The following is an 18,358-nucleotide window of genomic DNA, read 5'->3' as shown; positions in this document are numbered from 1 at the left end:
TCTCTCTCTCTCTCTCTCTCTCTCTCTCTCTCTCTCTCTCTCTCTCTGTCTCTCTCTCTCTCCACCTCCTGTGCCTGGTCTGGGACATCTCTCACAAGGTTCATCCCTTATCTCTTATGTTTCCTTTCCTGATTTCTGATAAAACCCCTCCCAGGCCTTTGAAGCCCACCTGTAAGCTGCGAGTACATTATTTGATCAGTGGGAATCTTATATTCCTAGAGTTGGAGGTCATCTGATCCAATCCCTTATCTTTGGACAGAAAAGTGTTTGACCCCTTTAAAGCATAAAATAATTCCATTTTTCTTCCCAGCCATCTCCAGGGATAGAGATCACAGCTTTACATAGTGGCCTACTCTGGTGTGAGGCTCACAACTCTTGGGAAGGCTTCTTTTCTTTTCGATGAAAATAGTTCTTCTGAAAGTGTGATGGATTAGAAAGAACATGGAACCAGGAGTCACAGAACCTGGATTCAAGGCCCTGTCCTTCCACTAACTTGGTAAGTGATCTTGGGAAAAATTATGCCACATTTCATTGTGGTTTATCAGCATTTACTTTGATGGTTTGGTAATTTTATGAATGTGAGTGGGGCTCACCATGGCCTTCTTGTTCATGCTGATTTATTTTCTAGCCCTAGAGACCTTCTGGCTCACTTAATATCTCTCAGGTACCAGTTCAGGTCTCTGTTATCTGTTATCCCTCACTTTTCCTACAATAATAGCCCATGTCCTTTTCTGGTTGTATCTGTCCTCAACAAGAGTCTCTGGGGAAAAGTGTGCCAGTCATCACCCATATATGCCCACTATGGATACCCCTTTCCTTTCATTTCTCTTTAGGTGACCTGAAAACTTGATTCTTTTGAGGCAGAATTTGTAGACACGAAGCATCTAATCTGTAGACACACAAACTCTCTGGTCTTCAAAAGATGAGCTTTTGGGGCAGTAAACAGCCAGACAAAAGCATAACACAACTTCCCAAAGTGTTTGTTCAGGATACACGTACTGACCGACTAAGTCAAGGGACCATCCATCCAAGCACATGTCATAAGCTGCATTCTTCATTTTCTTAGCATGTATACTATACATACTATACTAAAATGGACATTAACACTCTCTTATAGAAGTTAGAATATGCATAACAGATACAACATTTAATTAAGAAGAGGCAGAAAACACTTTCCACATCTAGTTCTGACATCAAGACTCAAGCCTCTTAATCTCTTTAGACCTATTTTCCCTACCTGTGAAATGGGGCTATCACAGATTTCCTGCCATTTTGCTAAGAATGAGCTCTTGAACCACCTTCAGTTAATCTTGCTCCCTCTAAGGGGGACTTCTCTCCACTGGTGGAAGAAACCAACCAGCATCTCAACATCAGAATATGCTCTCAACATACGTGCCCATCTCCTAGAAGCAACCGCAGGGAGTTAACTGATGTTTCCTGGCTCGCTCTTCTCCGATCCATTTAAATCCATTTCAGAAGCTTTTTGGAACATTCCTGGCTTTGCCTGAAGGTGATCGTGATTGAGGTGAGGCTTTGTGGGGGATAACATCTGAGGAAGTGAAGGGAGTGGTGTTTGTGGACATTCGAAGCCTTATTGACCTAGAAATACCATCTTCCCTTTCTCTTTAGCAAATGTTCATTGAGAAAAAGGAGAAACACACACACACACACACACACACACACAGACACCCCCCCCCCCAATAAATCTATAGGCAGGAGCATACAGGCATGGCTCAAAAAAGAGTCCAGAGCTGGGCATCAGGAGCCCTAGGTTTGACTTCTGACTCCCCAGGACTAACCACCTGCAAAACCAGAGTTAAGCTACCCCAAGTCACCTTCTCTGAGCCAGTTTCCTCATGTACACAGTAGGACCAATGGCAGTCCTACTACGTACCTGACAGGCAAATATGGCTACACAGTTGATAGAAAACTGGGCCTGGAGTCTGGAAGACCTGATTTCGAATTTTATCTCAGGCACTATGTGATCCTGGGCAAAAGTCATTGATAGTCACCTGCCTTAGTTTCCTCATCTGTGAAATAGGGATAACCATAGCACCTACTTCCCCGAGTTGTTGTGAAGATAAAACAGGGTGATATTTGTACAGTGCTTTGCGAAGCTTAAAGCACTATATAATAACTAGCTGTCATGATTAGTATTTTATTAATTTTTGCGATTGCCTTCACTGCTTGCCTCATAGCGTTGTTGTGAAGAAAGCACTTTCCAAACCGTAAAGGGCTATTACAATAGGAACTGCTATTGTTATGGTTATCATTAACTTCATATTGTTGCCAGCACACATACATTTATTTCCACTACCAAAGTTAATAGAAACAATAGATCCTTCATCCAAAAGAAAATAATATTCTTCCAGAGACCTAAGTCCTGCCTTCCTCAGGGTGCAGCCATCTGATTTTATCACCGCCCTCTCCCCACAGTTATAAGGCAAAGGGACTGGCGGGGTTACCTGACTTTCACAGGCACCTCTCCGGCTGTGTCCCCTTTTTGTTGGGGAGTGGGGAGGGTGGACAACAGTGACAAAACGAAGCACAGTTCTCTAACCTCTGAAGGTTTTTACAAAGGGTGCCTTTCCCAAGGCCCTCTGAAGAGGGCCTTGTTATTTCATACACACAGTCTTTGGAGGAAGAAAGTTAGGCTTTCTAGCAGACAGATGAAGTGACTTGCCCAAGGTCACACAGTAACAGTCCTGAGACTTGAACACTGGTTTTCTGACTCCCAATCTTTAGTTTTTTCTGATCTAGAACACAGAACTACCTGACTCCTCCTCAGTGTTACTGTCCACATGCCACTGCTCATTCTAACCTCTATGTCTTGGTGTACAGCACTGCCTTTACTTAGACTGCCCTTCCCCCCACAAATCCTGCCCTGACAACGGCAGCCTCTATTACCCTCTCCTCCATCAGGGCTCTGAGGGCCAACTCTTGGCTTAAACCACACAACTTGGCTCTTAGGAGTTGCTGAATGTCAGAGTGAAAGGGATCTTAGATCTATACCCTTGTTTTACAGGAACCTACCTTACTCAGGCCCAGAAAGCAGGTCGGCCCATCAGTCAGCATTTATTAAGCATTTAGCACTATGATGCCTGAGAGAAATGCCCAAGGTCTCACTATGTACATTTTCTCTGACCTCCCCCCTTCCCAGGCTTGTTTTCTTAAGTCGACTGCAAACCCCTGCAGGCCAGGAAGTGTCCCTTCTCAGTACCAAGCACAGGTCTAGGCCAACAAATACCTGTGGAGTGAAGCTAGAGCCCTCAGAAGCAGCTAAGCCTCCAACACCTGGTGCTGTTGGCAATCCCAAATCTCTGCTCTGCACAGCATCTGACCCATCTGTTCAGAAAGAGCGCTCCTCCTCCACCCACTCCTCTCCTGCAACGCTGACTTCCCCAATGCCAGGCGGGCTTGTCTCTGGCTGCTGCTCCCAGCAGGGCACAGCTGGAAAGGGGGCAGGTGCCCTCCCCCAAAGATGGCTATTTTCAAGCAGGGGCTGGCTGATCATCTGTCACAGACGCTACAGAAGAGATGCCTGCCTTGGGAGGGGAGGCTGGACGAAAGTTCCTTCCAACTCTGAGAGCCCGGGGCTCTGTCCACCCACCTCCTCGGACACAATCCTGTCACTAAACATGGCATTTTCAGGCACTGATTGGCAGATGGGCAGAAGCTTGTTTGAAGAGCTTCTGTGCAGAAATTAAATCTGCTGTCTATCATTCTCCTAAACTGGTATACCTCTGACCTCCTTCCCACCTCCTACCCCCAAGTCCCATCCTCTACCCCTATACTGACACTGTTCTAGCTGGGGAACCAGAAGAGAAAGAGACACACATGTCAAAGCCATCAGTCTAGACAGAGGCTTGCTGCAACCCCAACAGCCTACCCTTCTGAACTCTTGCCATCTATGATTGAGAAGGGAGAGGAGGAGGAAGAGGAAAAGGAGGAGGAAGAAGATGAGAAAAGAGGAGGAAGAGGAAAAGGGAGGAGGAGGAAGATGAGAAAAGAGGAGGATGTGGAAGAGGAAGAAAGAAGAAAGAGGAGGAGAAGGAGGAAGGAAAGGAGGAGAAAAAAGGAGGTGGAAGAAGAGGAGAAAAATTCCAGTTACCAGGAAGAAGAAGAGATGGTGTTTAAATAAAGCAGAAAGAACACAGCATTGCAGAGCTGGCTTGTATTCTCATGAGATACCTGCATAGACCCCTGCACATATTAGGTGGGGATGGGACAGTGGAACAAAAACACTGAAAGCCAAGGTTTTCGTTCTGCTGGACAAATTTTGGCTTCACCTCTCTGGGCCTCAAGTTTCCTGCCCTGCCAAAGGAAAAGGTCAGCTCCAACAATCCAGGAAAACCAGAGTAGGGGCACAACATGTGTGTATCTTTAAAGAGAGAGGAGGCCTCTGGGTAGCTGCTGTTTAGGAAAGTGCATGCTTTAGCTCACGGTAGCCTGGCTCAGAACAGAAGACTGAACCCATTTTCAAGTAACCCTGTAGTTCATTATGAACCACCACCACACACGGGGGCTCTCACTCACCTCAGGGATATTGTTATTTATTTATTCATGCATATACACATGCAGCCTCTGTGAACATCTCACTTCTAATTATAGCAGTAATTTCATTAATGTGGCGGAAAACTCTAGACCTTCAGGTCCCCCTCCCCTGTGCTTCTTTTCCTCTAATTCCTGTGTACACACACACGCACACACACATGCACACGCACACACACACCCTCATCTCCCCTGGAGTTAACTGGACCAGGTTGTTTTGGAGGCCATTACCTGCCAACCTTTCTGAATCCAGCGGTATATAGGGCACTTCAAGGTCATTCAGGTCCTGGTCTCTCCAAACCAGGGGAAACTACCCCCTTGACTATTTATTTTCAGCCCAGGACTCCCAATATGAACTGAGCCTTCTATTCAGTGATTGTAATGGACACACCATGATGCTTTGGAGGGTGGGTGGAGGAAGCAGGGGGACTGCTGGAGGATCTGGGAATCTTGGAGACATTCTCCAGCACACAGCAGCTGTGGAGATGTCCACACCCACCCCCCACCCGCCAAGCAGAGTGCACATGGCCGGCGGCTTCCCAAGAGCTGTGGAATCTGGGGACATGCCTTAGCTACCTCCCAGAAGTATTGCAGCAATGTTTTCTCAGAGGGAGCAGCAGCACCAGAGCAAGCTGGGTAAACAAGCCATGAGGCTGGTGGTGTCAGGGAGCACGGGGAAGTATCTGTCCTGCTGAGTTCTGGCCAACACGGTAACGCCCTGCACACGGGGGCACTGGCTGAGAGGCCAAGCCCGCTCTTAGGGATGGCTTGGCAGCTTGATGTGTACACGGGGAGGGGCAGAAGAACCATGTCATCAGAGAAAGGAGGGAAAGACAGAGACGTGGAGAGAAGCAAAGAGAGAAACAGGCAGCGTGGAAGGCGGGAAAGGGAGGAGACAAACGGCTATCACACGGGATACAGGAACTGATGGGACTGATCCCCAAACCTCTGTTGAAATACAAAAGGGAATCAGAATCAGAGGAGAGAAAAGACTGCAATACATGCTTTAAATCCTCAAAGGTGAGCTAGGGGACAGCAATGATGAATAGACTTGCCATTTCATTGGGGTAGGGAACCAGTGCCGACTGACACCTTCCCCACTGGGTCTTTAAGAGTCTAATGACTTTCCCAGGGTCCTACGTACATCCAGTGTATGGCAGAGCCCTGATGTGGACCCAGGTCTTCCTGACAGGTAGGAAAAAAAAAACCACAGAGAAGATGAGAACATTGATGCCCTCCATCAATCCTTCCAGTCCTAGAAATGACTTTGTATTCATTTTGTATTAAAATGTCTACATGTGTATTGTTTTCCTCCAGTAGAATAATGAAAGATTTTTGAGCAAAGGAACCCTCCCCTTTTAAAAAATTTTCTCCACATCCTCAGGGCCTACTGTAAGGCCTAGCATACAGTAGTTGCTTAATAAATGGTTATTGACTGAACAGTAGGTTTCTAATAAATGCCTACCGAACTGAATGAGTCTGGCCTTAGGCTGAAGTTGCAGGGACAGCCTGCCAGTGCACTGGGGCAGTAAGGCCTTAGGAGGGCCTGCATTCTCCCTCAAGCATTACTGCCAGCTACATCTGCCCGGGGTCACTTGAGTCGCCCTCTCCTCCAGGCCCCCTTTTTTTCACTGACCCTCTCTTTCCCTTAGGCCTCCCCTTCTGTGCAGGGCTATAGGCTCAAGTTCCAGTGGGGTCTGCTTGGCACGAACCCCCGCGAGGTTTTAATCCACTGTCAGCAGTGGCCCCTCGTTTTGACTGCAAAGCAAAATCCAGAGCTACATTTTGCAAATTTACGCATGAGACATCAGGGCAGCAGCTGGTAGGCCAGTGCTGAGACACTGTCTTTCTCCCTCCCTGTCCCCTGTGACCAGACGTAAGAATGACAGGCCAGAGGCAGCAGCTGCTGCTCCTGCCTCCCCATAAGCATCGGTTAGAGTCCCCACGAAGTGGTGCTGGAGCGGGGGAGGAGGAGGAGGTGGGAGGGATGTCAAAAAAAAAAAAAAAAAGGAAGACAAAAAAGGCCCTGGGAGGGGGGCATTTCAGAAGGCTCACAAAGGCGCCAGGAGGAATGGCCTCACTTCCTCCACTAGCCCCAGCTTCTCCCAATGCTGTTAGCTTTAAGGTCTGGGCAGAGATGGGGTCTGCAGGGAGCCTGGGGAATGGATGTGGGGGGCATAACCATCTGTGCCATGTGCTCCCATTCAACCTGGTTTTCTCCCCCAGTGGCCCAGCCGGGCAAGCCAAGGTTGGTCCCCAGCATCCTCCCTCCCTTTTATGGGCAGGTGGGAGTGGGGGATGGGGCTTCTTTTCAGCCTCAATGCTCTGTCCAGTGGAGCTGAAGGCTTAAATCAGTCAGTGTTTGAAAATGGAGAACTGATGGAAAGAGCTTTTGCTAGGAACATTCCTTAGAGACACATGGGAAGGGGGAAAGGAATAAGCATTTATTAAACACCACTACCAGCCAGGCACTATGCTAAGGGCTTTGCAAATATCTTCTTATTTATAATTCTGAGCTGGGGGCAGTTCTTATCTCCATTTTACAGTTGGGGCAACTGAGGTAAAGAGAGGTTACATGGGGCAGCTAAGTGGCACAGTGAATAGAGTACCAGCCCTGGGGTCAGGAGGATCTGAGTTGACAAATCCAGCCTCAGACACTTACTGCTTACTAGCTGGTGACCTTGGGCAAGTCACTTACCTTTTTGCTTTAACTTTTAACTTAACTTTAACTTAATTGCCCTGCCCTCCCCCCTCCAAAAAGCAAAAAAAAAAAAGAGGGAGAGAGAGAGAGAGAGAGGTTACATGACTTGCCCATGGTCACACAGCTTGTAAGTGTCTAAGACTGGATTTGAACTCTGGTCTTTCTGACATCTGGCCCAGAACTCCACTGTACCACCAGCTGCCTCAGGGCACCTAAATGTTTAATGAAAGGGGCAGTGTGGAGTAACAGAAAGAACCTTGGACTTGGGTAACAACAATAGTAATACCAATAAGTATTTATATATTGCTTTAAGGGTTGCAAAGCACTTTAAATTTGATTTGGGGAAGATGAATGAAAGTTTTAGTCCTGGTGTTGCAGTCTTGGGAATATGGGGTAACCTCTCAGGAGCCTGAGTTTTCCCATCTGTAAAATGTGGAAGATAAAATTTGCCCTACCTACTACATAGGGTTATGGAGGAGATCAAATGAGAAGGTAAACTAAGTGCTTTGTACACCTTAAAGCCTAGTTAATGTAAATTCAAGCTGCTGCTCAATGAATTAAATACCTCTGCTGATTGAGTATCCGACCTGGAATCTGACCTGAAGTCCCCTCTGGAGTTAGGAAGACTTTTGTTCAAAACATGCCTCTGACATTCATCAGCTACGTAACCTTGGCAAGTCACTTAACCTGTCTGCCTCAGTTTCCTCAAGTGTTAAATGAAGGTAATAGCACCTACTTCACACAGTTGTTGTAAGCATCAAATAAGAAAATATACATGAATTACATTTCTATAGATATCTGTAATGTTAATGGAATTTAAGATCTTCCCTGTCCATCAACAGACCTCACCTGGAGCCCAGTAAGAGAAGCTTGCTTAGGGGAGGCCTGCTGGTAGGAAGGCTTTCACATCTTTTGCTAATTTCTAATTACACACTGAGTCAAGAGGGCTGTGATGCCTTCTAGCTCTGAGAAGTATATATATACTCTGAGTTGGTATTTTGCTTTGGGGGCTCGCTTACGAGAAGGATATTGTGGTTCCCCTGTCAAGATTCTAAGTGACTGTATGTTCAGCGCTCCCCAACTGCTCAGATGTAAAGGCTCTCTCTATCCAGGGATGTATGTAAAGTATACAGTTGATTCAGGCAGTCAGAGCCCTTTCTGTTGGTCTTTATTTCTCTGCCTGTATTTTCTCTGAAGCTCAGGGTACTGACTTTCCCCCTGAACTAGTGAAAATAATTTAAAAAGATTGCTGACCCCTTAAACAGCTATCTTTCCTAGTAAAGCAGATCTAAGAACCTGGGTATGCCAGTATGGTTGCTGCTACATAGAAAATGTTATGGAGAAATCTTAGGGGAGCACCTTTCCTTCAAAATGCCTATAGCAACCCTTGCCAAACTCACATCCTCACACCCCCTGATGGAAATCCCTTAGTTTATCTCTCTCTGTTGAGTTCTGTGGGCCTTCCTTCACATAAAAGGGCCTCGAATCACAAAAGTGAGAACTCAGAAGCAGACGGGGCTATGGTTAGTAGCTCAGAGACCCTGTTTTCTCGTAGACATCATGGCAGCAGCAGGAGTTCCTCCTGCCTACCTAGCACCTGCTCAGGCTCCCACAGAGTGGGATCCTGAGATTGGGTTAATAAGACTCTGGATAGCTAAGATAGGGGTGGACATGCTCTTACGGCCATGAAGAACGCCCTCATCCCCAAGGGCAGCCACAAAGGGGGATATGTCCAAGGTGCCAATTACTTTTCCCCTATACTTTCTCTCCTTCAAAGAGAAGATAGCCAAGATGAAGAAAGGCAGATTGAAGCCAGGCTTTGCTTCCTGAAGCCACAGCCTTCCACCTGCTGTATTTTTGCCAAATTCTGATATCTGCCTGCAGGATGGAGCTGGAAGATGAACTGTTAATTTTATAGCATACTGAACCAAGTAGGAACAATAGCAGTTTCTTTGAAGACTCATTATTGTGGGGTTTTTCTATAATTAAGTAACAAGTTTTTAGCTCTACTGTCTAGGCCTGGTCTGTAGCTTTGGGAGTTGACAGAATCATTTAAACTGGTATTTTAATAGAAAAACTGTACATTTTTCTGAAATGGGGGCAGCTAGGTGATATAGTGGATAGAGCACTGGCTCTATCCACTATATATTTTATCCACTATATATTGCCCAAGTCAGGAGGACCTGAGTTCAAATCTGGTGTCAGACATTTTTAGCTTCAGGACCCTGGGTAAGTCACTTAACCCCAATTGCCTCCAAAAAAAAGCATTAAAAATTACTGTTGTGGGTACCACCATCCTTCTGGGAGTTTGCCATGACTCCCCTCTCTCTCCCATGCCCAACCAGATGCCAAAGTTGATGTCCACATCACCTCTTGCGTGCGTACCCGTGTATACAAAGTTCTTAGCACAAGGCGTGGCACACAGTAAGCACTTAATAAATGCTTGTTCCATCTCTCCTTTCACTCTCCATTCACACAGTTAACCACCTTAGTTTGGATGCCCATCATTGCAACAGCCTTGCCACTGGTTTACCCTCTCCAGTCTATCCTCCAATTTCCAAAATAACCTCCCTCAAAAAAGGTTAATGCTATTCTCCCATTCAAGGATTGTCAGTGACTCCATATTACTTCTAGGATAAAAGACCAAATCCTCAGCTTAACACACAAAGACTTCCCTAATCACCTTCCAACCTACCTTTCCAGACTTATTTTCCCTTATTTCCCTTTACATACTCCATAATTCAGTCAAACTGGCTACCTGATAGTTTGGGGGAGGATAATTCCTGTTCCCCAACTGGCATTCCATCTGCCACCTTCATGCCCTTTGTACTGACTGATTCCTGGAATGCCTGGAATCTGCATCTTCCTCACCTTTTCTTGCTCCCCCTAGCTGTTAGTGCTTTCTCCCTGAAGGAAAAAAAAAAAATCTGTTTGCTTATCTGTTTCTAAATCCCACCCTGCAATTGTTCCTTGCAAGGCTCCCAAAGATTAGGGACTGGTTTTGTTTTTATCTTTTCCCCTGGACTTAGCACTGTGTCTCGCAAATTGTTTGTTGACTTGAATTATTGAGATGGGAGAGGCGAAGTCCTAGATCTAGAATACACTAGATTTTTTTTTTAAATGACGGATACATTCATATTTCGTGGCATAATAACTGGGAACATAACAGAGATACACTGACCACTGTTTTAGGAAGTGATATTTACAAGTCTATGAAGCAGAGAACAGCTGGATAAGGTTCTCACTGAGCGTTGTCCTTCCCTGCCAGACCAATGCAGTCATTTGTCGTCCCAGCGGTGCTGATGGCTGGAGACTCCCTTGCCCTCTCTAGTGCCAGGGTCACTTCAGGAACTGGCAGCACGTGGCCCTTCCTCAGAGCAGTATTTCTCAAGTTGCTTTTTGCTTGTGGCATGGTATTCTTTGCAGTGGGGAAACTGTGGCACACTCCACGTTTTAAGTTGGCAATACTATGGAAGGATTTAGGAGTTCTTGCATGTCCAATTTCCCTTTGATGTGAGGAGCTGCTTTGGTTGAGTTGTTCCCGAGTCCGAGCTCTGACACTCTACATACATGTAAAAGGCAACATCTTTTAACTCTGCAAATACTGTACGTGGCATACTACATATTCTGGCTAAGTACAATTTATATTCAGGACAATTTCTTATAGATCTGCTTTTATCTTCAGTAACATAATATCCAAGAAGGATTTCATGTCATAACTGGAAGAAAAAATTATGTGGCATGCTCATGTACCCCTGATACCAGTTTTCGCATTTTTTTTTTGCTTTTTTTTGGAGGGGAATTGGGGTTAAGTGACTTGCCCAAAGTCACACATCTAGTAAGTGTGTCAAGTGTCTGAGGCCAGATTTGAACTCAGGTCCTCCTGACTCCAGGGCCGGTACTCTATTCACTGTGCCACCTAGCCGCCCCAACCAGTGTCCACATTTTGAGATCCCCTTCTACTGAAGGCTCCATTTCTTGATGAATAGATCCATTTCTTGAACCATTGGGTTGTGTGTGTCTTTGGGTGTGGCGGGGTTCTTTCATCTTTTAATGCTGTGTTTCTTTCCTAGACTCTTCATATCACATTTGACATGAATACTTCTTGCTGATTCCTAGGATCCACAGTTAAAATATTCCTATCCCTTCAGAGGTCATTCTTTCCTTCCTCTTCCCACCCCAACCCAGCAATCTCTCAATACTGGGATCCACCCATTCTACAGTGTCCTAAAAGCTTTAATAACTTGAGACTACACTAAGAATTTTGGGGCATGCTATATTGAGGGGAAATACACACACAAACACATACACACAATCACATCCAATTTACTTAATGCAAGTTCATTGTTTCTACCCAAGCCAAACCGGCTGATCCCTCTGCCCAACATCTGGTCTGTTAATTGCTTTTTGTACAATGTTCACTCATTAGCCTGCTACCAGCACCTCCCAGAAATGGAAATCTCTCAGAAATGCAGAACCCAGAGGTAGGAAAGACAATTAAAGGCAGATACTATGCTTTGTCCTCCCTCTTGAATTTGTACTTGCCAAGAAGGAGCAGAAAGAGGCAGCAAGAAGAGGCTGGGGCATGTTTGGGATCATATATTTGGAGCTGGAAAGGAGACTCAGAGGTGATTTGGTTTTTACAGATGAGGAAATTGAGGCTTAAAGGCTGTCCCTGTGTCATAAAAGTGGCTAAGTGGTCAAGTCAAGATTCAAATTGGACTCCTTTAACTCCCAATCTGAAATGCTCTTCTGAATCTCTTAGCTTCTGTTCTGCCTACACACAAAGGCTGCCCCTGCCAACCCAGCCTTTCCACATCCTTTCACTAGGTCCTCCATCCTTGATCTCACACAACGAGTTGTGCTGGTGGTGGTGGTGGTGGTGTGTGTGTGTGTGTGTGTGTATGTGTTTACACACACACATACACACTCCTATCTGGGGTTGACAAAAGCTTGCAAGCTACAAAAAATGCCCATAGAAATGATGCCACCCTGTGTAACTGCAATTCAATTACCAAAGAGATCAAAGGTAATTAGATGTGGTCAAGGATGCAGGGCGCCAGCTGCAACAAGAGTCCCTTTGCCTTCTGCCCTGTAACCCAACTCAGTGTCTGCATTTACTCCTTCTTAGTAACCCTTTTGTCAGGGGAACACTGGGCCCGACAGCTGGAATCTGGCAAATGAGCCTGCAATGGGTGGCTGTTCCTCTCTTGCCGGCCTCTGGACAGCTTCCTAGAAGATTTCACAGGCTTGCAGAGGCAGCAGGAAGGGCCTGAGAGACAGTCCTGTCCAATCTCTGCAGTTTGTTTACATGTAGCAGAAATCTGACTCTTACACATAGGGTCAGGAAATCCTGGGTTCAAATTGTATGAACCTGGGCAAGTCACTTAACTTTTCTTAGCCTAGATATCCTTACCTGTAAAATGAGATGATTGGACTTCACGGCCTCTATGGTTCCTTTTGCAAGGGACAAGAGAACCTATGAAGCCAACACTGAAAGAAGTTAAATAACTTTCCAAAGAATGGGAAGGAAAAGGGAATAAATATGTGTATTTGCTGGTGTTGTTCAGTCATTTCAGTAATGCCTGGGTCTTGGTGACCCCATTTGGGGTTTTCTTGGCAAAGATACTACAGTATTTTGCCATTTCCTTCTCTAGCTCATTTTGCAGAAGAGGAAACTAAGACAAACAGGGTTAAGTGACTTGCCCAGGGTCATACAACTATTAAGTATCTGAGGCCAGATTTGAATTTAGGAAGGTGAGTCTTCCCAAAGGCCTGGCACTCTATCCACTGACCCTGAAGCATGTATTAAGTACCTACTATTTGCTAGGCAAATAGTATTGGTACCAGCAAACCATTTGAACAATAACAGTAAACACCAGAAAAGTCACTGAACCATACTTGCTCTCTGATCTAGGGATACCACTATTGGGCATATACCACAAGAAGGTTAACAGAAATTAGGGCCACACACCTGAATATTCATATTAGTGCTTAGAGTTGTAGCCAAGAACATGGAAGGAAAAGAGGTCCTTGTTATTTATGGAATGGCTGAATTAACCATCGTCTATCATTATAATGGAATATAATAATCTACTAGAAAGTGACAAATAGGAAGAATTTGGAGACCCCCTGGGGAGATTTGTAAGAACTGATGCAGAATGAATTGAACAAAACCAGGAAATTCATCTATACAACATCCGTAAATATCAAGACTTCAGAACTCTGATCAATTTAACCAATCAGGGATCCTGGAGACTGATGCCAAATCATCTTCTGGGTTTCATCAGAGAGATGGTGGACCAGAGTTGTGGACTGAGGTGTAGGCTGTCAGAGCTGGGTCGATGTGTTGATTTGTTTTGGCTTAACTTTACAGCTTGGTTACAGGGGAATGTGTTTTTCTGCGAGCAGGGAGGAGCAGTTGTTGGGAAGTGAAAGCAATGTAGAAGAAAAACACCAATAAAATATTTGAAAAACAGTAAAGATCATAGGTCCCATTTGTAAGATGTCTTCCAGTTTTTAAAGCCCTTAACATGAATGATCTCACCTGATCATCACGATTCTGTCAGATAGGTGGTACAAATTTTACAGATGGGGCAATCGAGGCAGCTTTACTCCAGTCACTAGTGAGTATCACAGGGCTTGAAGCCACATTTTCTCTCTCCCACTCAAATTCTCTTCTTGATAACCAACATGCTTGCTGCCTCTCGGTGTGGGGAAACCATAAGGGCTCTGCTGTCATTGTGTTAGATTGGGGATAGATCTGAAAATCCTGGATTCCAGCATAATCCCCTGTGGTTTTGCACAAGCCCCTCAGCCTGGGATGAAGGTTTCATTACATAAGTCAGTCAGTTGAAAATCCTTCAACCATTCACAGCTCCCCCCTCCTCCAAAGCTGGATCCTTGGCTTCCCCAGATGGCACGAAGAGATAAGACTTCAGGAATGGCTGAGATGCCAGGACAGTGACATGCTGACCACAGGACTGAGAAACGAGAGAGGGAAATCGGGAAGGGGTGGGGGAGGGGAAAAGCAGGCTGGGGGTGGAGGGGAAGGAGGGAGGGAGGGAGACAGAAAGAGAAAGAGCCAGACAGACAGATCCAACCAGACAACTTCATTATGTTAGCTCTGCAGTTAGCCATGGGGCTGGCTACTTGTGATGCTATCAATCTGTGCTGAACAACCAGTAGAAAGCCTGGTCAGTTACAAAGAGATACTCTCTTTTGTACCCCCACCAATTTTTTTTTAATTTAATGGATTCATTTTGGTTTTAGATCAGCTTCATTTCTTAATGCAGGTTGTCCCAAAAGACTGACTCTTTATCAATAAAAGCTTAAAGCTGCTCTCAGCCTTTGGGGACACCCTGTGTTTCCCCCCTTCTTTTCCTACACGAATGACTCCTTATGACAAAGAATTTTTTTTTCTCCTAAGGAAAAAAAATAGCTTAGCAAAACCAAGTAACACTTCCACTGAATTAGCTGTACATGCAACATTCCACACCCAGAGGCCCCCTCCTCTGTGAAGAAGGTACAGAGGCCCTGTGTCCTATTTTAAGAGGCTAATAAGTCACAATGATGACAAAAGGCCCTGTTTATTCTGCTAAAATGACCAAAGGGATCCAAGTATAACAAGTTCTCAGATAAAATATGTCGAATCATTCACAGTGGAACATAGATTTTTGAGCTGGGAGGAACTTTAGAAGTCACTGACTCCCAATACCATCCTCTGGCCTCTGTCCCTTCTCCAAATCATTATACAGAGAAGGAAAAGTGTCATACATCTAATAAGAAGTGACCTGAAGGGCCCGTGCTCTGTACCCTGACCCATGGTGCCTATTCAAAGAGAGCAGCAACCCTGGCCAGGAATAGAACCCTGGTCTCGTGCGTGGGAGGTAAAAATTCTACCAATGGAACCACTATATGAAATGGGCTTTGCTTTTGGAAATAAGGCACTGAAGAGAAGAGAGGAGGGGCAGCTAAGTAGCACAGTGAACAGAGCACCGGCCCTGGAGTCAGGAGGACCTGAGTTCGAATCCAGCCTCAGACATTTAACACTTACTAGCTGTGTGACCTTGGGCAAGTCACTTAACCCCAATTGCCCTGCTTTCCCCCCTCCAAAAAGACAGTGGCGGGGGGGGGGAGGCCAGGAAGTATCCTGATAATCAGGATAACTCTGAAAGTTACATGTTGAATTTCAGATGTATTGAAAAGGAAAAAGTGAGCTGTGTATATAATAGGGGCTCATAGTTTCTTGTAATAAGCCTTTTTCTCTTCTAGTTATAAGGAAATATGCCTTTTATTTGGAGTTTGTTAAGTATAGAATAATTAAAAACAAAAGAAATAGCACTGAAACTCTAGAGATGAAGAATCACAAAACACAAAGGTATTTTAGGCACTAACTAGTAAAATCTTCCATTTGACCGATAAAGAAAGCAAGGTCCATGGAGGTGAGGGCTTATCTAAGATCGTGTAGATGTTGGGGTTGGGTCCCCTAAGTCCTAGTGCAGAGCTCTTTTCACTCCCCTCATAAAGAAGCAGATAATAAAATAATTATGCATCAAACTCAAAAGTTTTCACCGAGTTATGCTACATCTTTAGTCCTGTGCTAGGCACAAGACTGGAAAATGGTAGAGGTTAGACATTGATGCAGGGAACTTCCAGAAAGGGCAACTGTCTTTGCTAATGCAGGATATAGTGCGAGAAACTTTGTTTTTATTGCCAGTCTTGGTTGCCTAGAGTACTAAAATGAAATGCCAACCTTGGGTCATGGAGCCAGCATATTTTTGAGGCAGCATTAGAACCTAAGTCTTTCTGGTCCTAACTCTCTGTACTCTATTGACTCTCAGGATACAGAATTTAATTTTTGATGCATTCTGGGATAAGAAGGCCACAATGACCGGGTCTTAAATATAAGCACCATTCCAAAGAAGCACTTTCGTTGCTTAGAAAGGTTTAAACACACTGTTGTTGCCCAATCAAGCCTGGATGGCACTAAGAAGCATCATGATGCAGAGGAAAGAGGCTGAAGCTGGAACCAGCCTGAACTTGCAATAAAAGGACTTGAGTTTGAACTCTAGATACGCCACTTACCAACTCTGAGACCCTGGTGAAGTCACTTATGCCTCAGTTTCTCTTTGGTAAAACAAAGGGGATTAGACTAAGGCCTTTCCAGCTCTCTTATGAAGACAGGTCTGGAGGATCCCTGGCTTGTAACAAAGCACCACATCTTCTGGTCATTGCTGTGATGGGGTTCACTAGTTTCATTAAACTAAACTCACCTGGAATTTATCAAATACCTACTGTGTGCAAGGGACAGTCACACTCACTAATCAGGTAGTATGAGGGCAAGAAGAATGATGTTAGTTGTCTCACCTGTATTTCTGGGGCACTGGGGTTTCTATTAGTAGCATCTGCTTGGAACTGCTTTTTAACCAATGCTTTCTGCTCCTCACCAATTTTTTAAAAGTAATAAACTCTAAGCCACTCGAATGATTAATTACTGGCTGCCTAATTCTCTGCCACTGGCAATTTATGGAAAGGGAATGTATTAACTTGAAAACATCCGAAAAGAGAAGAAACCATGAAGGAGAATTTCAGAGGTTACATTTCACAATTAACAGCAGGTTTCCTGTGAGCTATGGAATCTGGCAAACTCCAAAGATGAGAAAGAGATGAAGAGAGTTTGGAAACACTGATGTGCTGTGTTCCTCCTTGAAAATAAGTAGCACCCACCTGTGTCAGGGAGGTCAGGGATTTCAGAGGAGAGGGAGGGAGGGAGAGAGGGAGAGAAGGAGAGGGAAAGAGGGAGAAAGGGAAAGATGGAGAGAGGAAGAGGAGAGAGAGACAGAGACAGAGAGAAGAGAGACAGAGACAGAGACAAAGACAGAGAGAGACAGAGACAGAGAGAGAGGAGAGAAAGAGACAGAGACAGAGAGAGAAAGAAGGAGGGAGAGAGACCCTATTCCCAACCCAACAAAGGGAACACCAATTTCAGTCCTTCTAGGGAACTCAGCCCTCCACCAACTACCATCCCAGAACCCATCTTATTCTCAACTCAGTTACTGACACCACTCAAGAAAGTCTGACTTGTTACAATCCCAAAGCAGAGGTGTCCCACATACCCGAGGGGAATGACACCTCAGAAGGAATGCTTAGATAAACAGAGGCTGTAGGTGAGGATCTGGAGGTGGCCAGTCCCCCATACTCCTCAGCTCCAGCTACATCATTCTGATTTCCTGGGGAGGAAAAAAATGCTACTGCCCAAAGTATAATCTTTTCTTTGGGGGGGGGGGTAAAAAACCTCTAATCTCTGCATTTGGAACAGCAAAGTAAACACAGATTAGACAATTCACCCTTTGACTTGGTGCCAAGTAACCTCAATCCTATAAAATGCTTCTTAATGACCCGACTGCAACAGTGATGGTAGTGTTACAGTCTCGGAGCTTCCAAAGCTCAAAGAGCTCTGGGCCCCTCCCCTTCTGGGCCACGTGGGAGACTCTGCAGGGGCTGCTGGCTTTCTATTTCCTCACCAGCCCCAAGGAGAGATTCCAGAGGCATTTCAGGAGCCTGCCGCTCACTCCCACTCCTGGCCAAAACCCAGGCTCCAATTCTGTGGAATGTAGGGAAGAGGGGAGAGCATCTTCTGGAGTCAGAGCAATCAGCTTGAGAGGAAACTGTAGGGCAAGGCCGAAGGACCCTAGCCACAGACCGTCAGGAGACCTTGGCCACACACTTAATTTGCAGTTTCAGAGAAGGCAATCAGAGATGAACTGATTTTTACTAAGATACTCATCCTCCCTCTCTGTCTCTCTCCCCCTTTTCTGTCTCCATCTCACCTCTCTTCTTTATCTCTCTCTCTCTCTGGCCATCTCTGTCTGAGTCTCTCTCTCTCTCCCCTTTCTCTCTCTCTCTCTCTCTCTTTCTCTCTCTCTCTCTCTCTCTCTCTCTCTCTCTCTCTCTCTCTCTCTCTCTCTCTCTCTCTCTCTCTCTCTCTCTCTCTGTCTCTCTCTCTCTCTCTCTCTCTCTCTCTCTCTCTGTCTCTCTCTCTGTCTCTCTCTCTCTCTCTCTCTGTCTCTCTCTCTGTCTCTGTCTCTCTCTCTCTCTCTCTCT

At 45.4% G+C, this 18,358-nt stretch overlaps 1 protein-coding gene across 13 annotated transcripts in view; it reads right to left on the bottom strand.

Moving 5' to 3' along the window:
- ZMIZ1 (zinc finger MIZ-type containing 1) overlaps positions 1-18,358 on the bottom strand; it is a 445,041-nt gene that overhangs the window by 254,590 nt on the left and 172,093 nt on the right. Inside the window, exon 1 of one of the 13 annotated variants that reach the window (XM_069068333.1) lies at positions 4,783-4,978. The exons of 10 other annotated variants lie outside the window; for them this stretch is intronic. In XM_069068333.1, coding sequence (XP_068924434.1) covers positions 4,783-4,830 — 48 coding nt within the window. In that variant the 5' untranslated portion in view covers positions 4,831-4,978. Of the gene's footprint in view, positions 1-4,782; positions 4,979-18,358 lie in introns of those variants that run through there. 2 more of the 13 variants (XM_069068334.1, XM_069068345.1) reach the window with 2 other exon arrangements.

The sequence above is a fragment of the Petaurus breviceps genome, unplaced genomic scaffold (assembly GCF_028583685.1).
Source record: "Petaurus breviceps papuanus isolate PSGF00001 unplaced genomic scaffold, PetGlider_PUasm1.0 90762, whole genome shotgun sequence".
Taxonomy (NCBI): Eukaryota; Metazoa; Chordata; class Mammalia; order Diprotodontia; family Petauridae; genus Petaurus; species Petaurus breviceps.
Note: the sequence above shows the minus strand (reverse complement) of the source record. Positions and strands in the feature narration are given on the sequence as shown.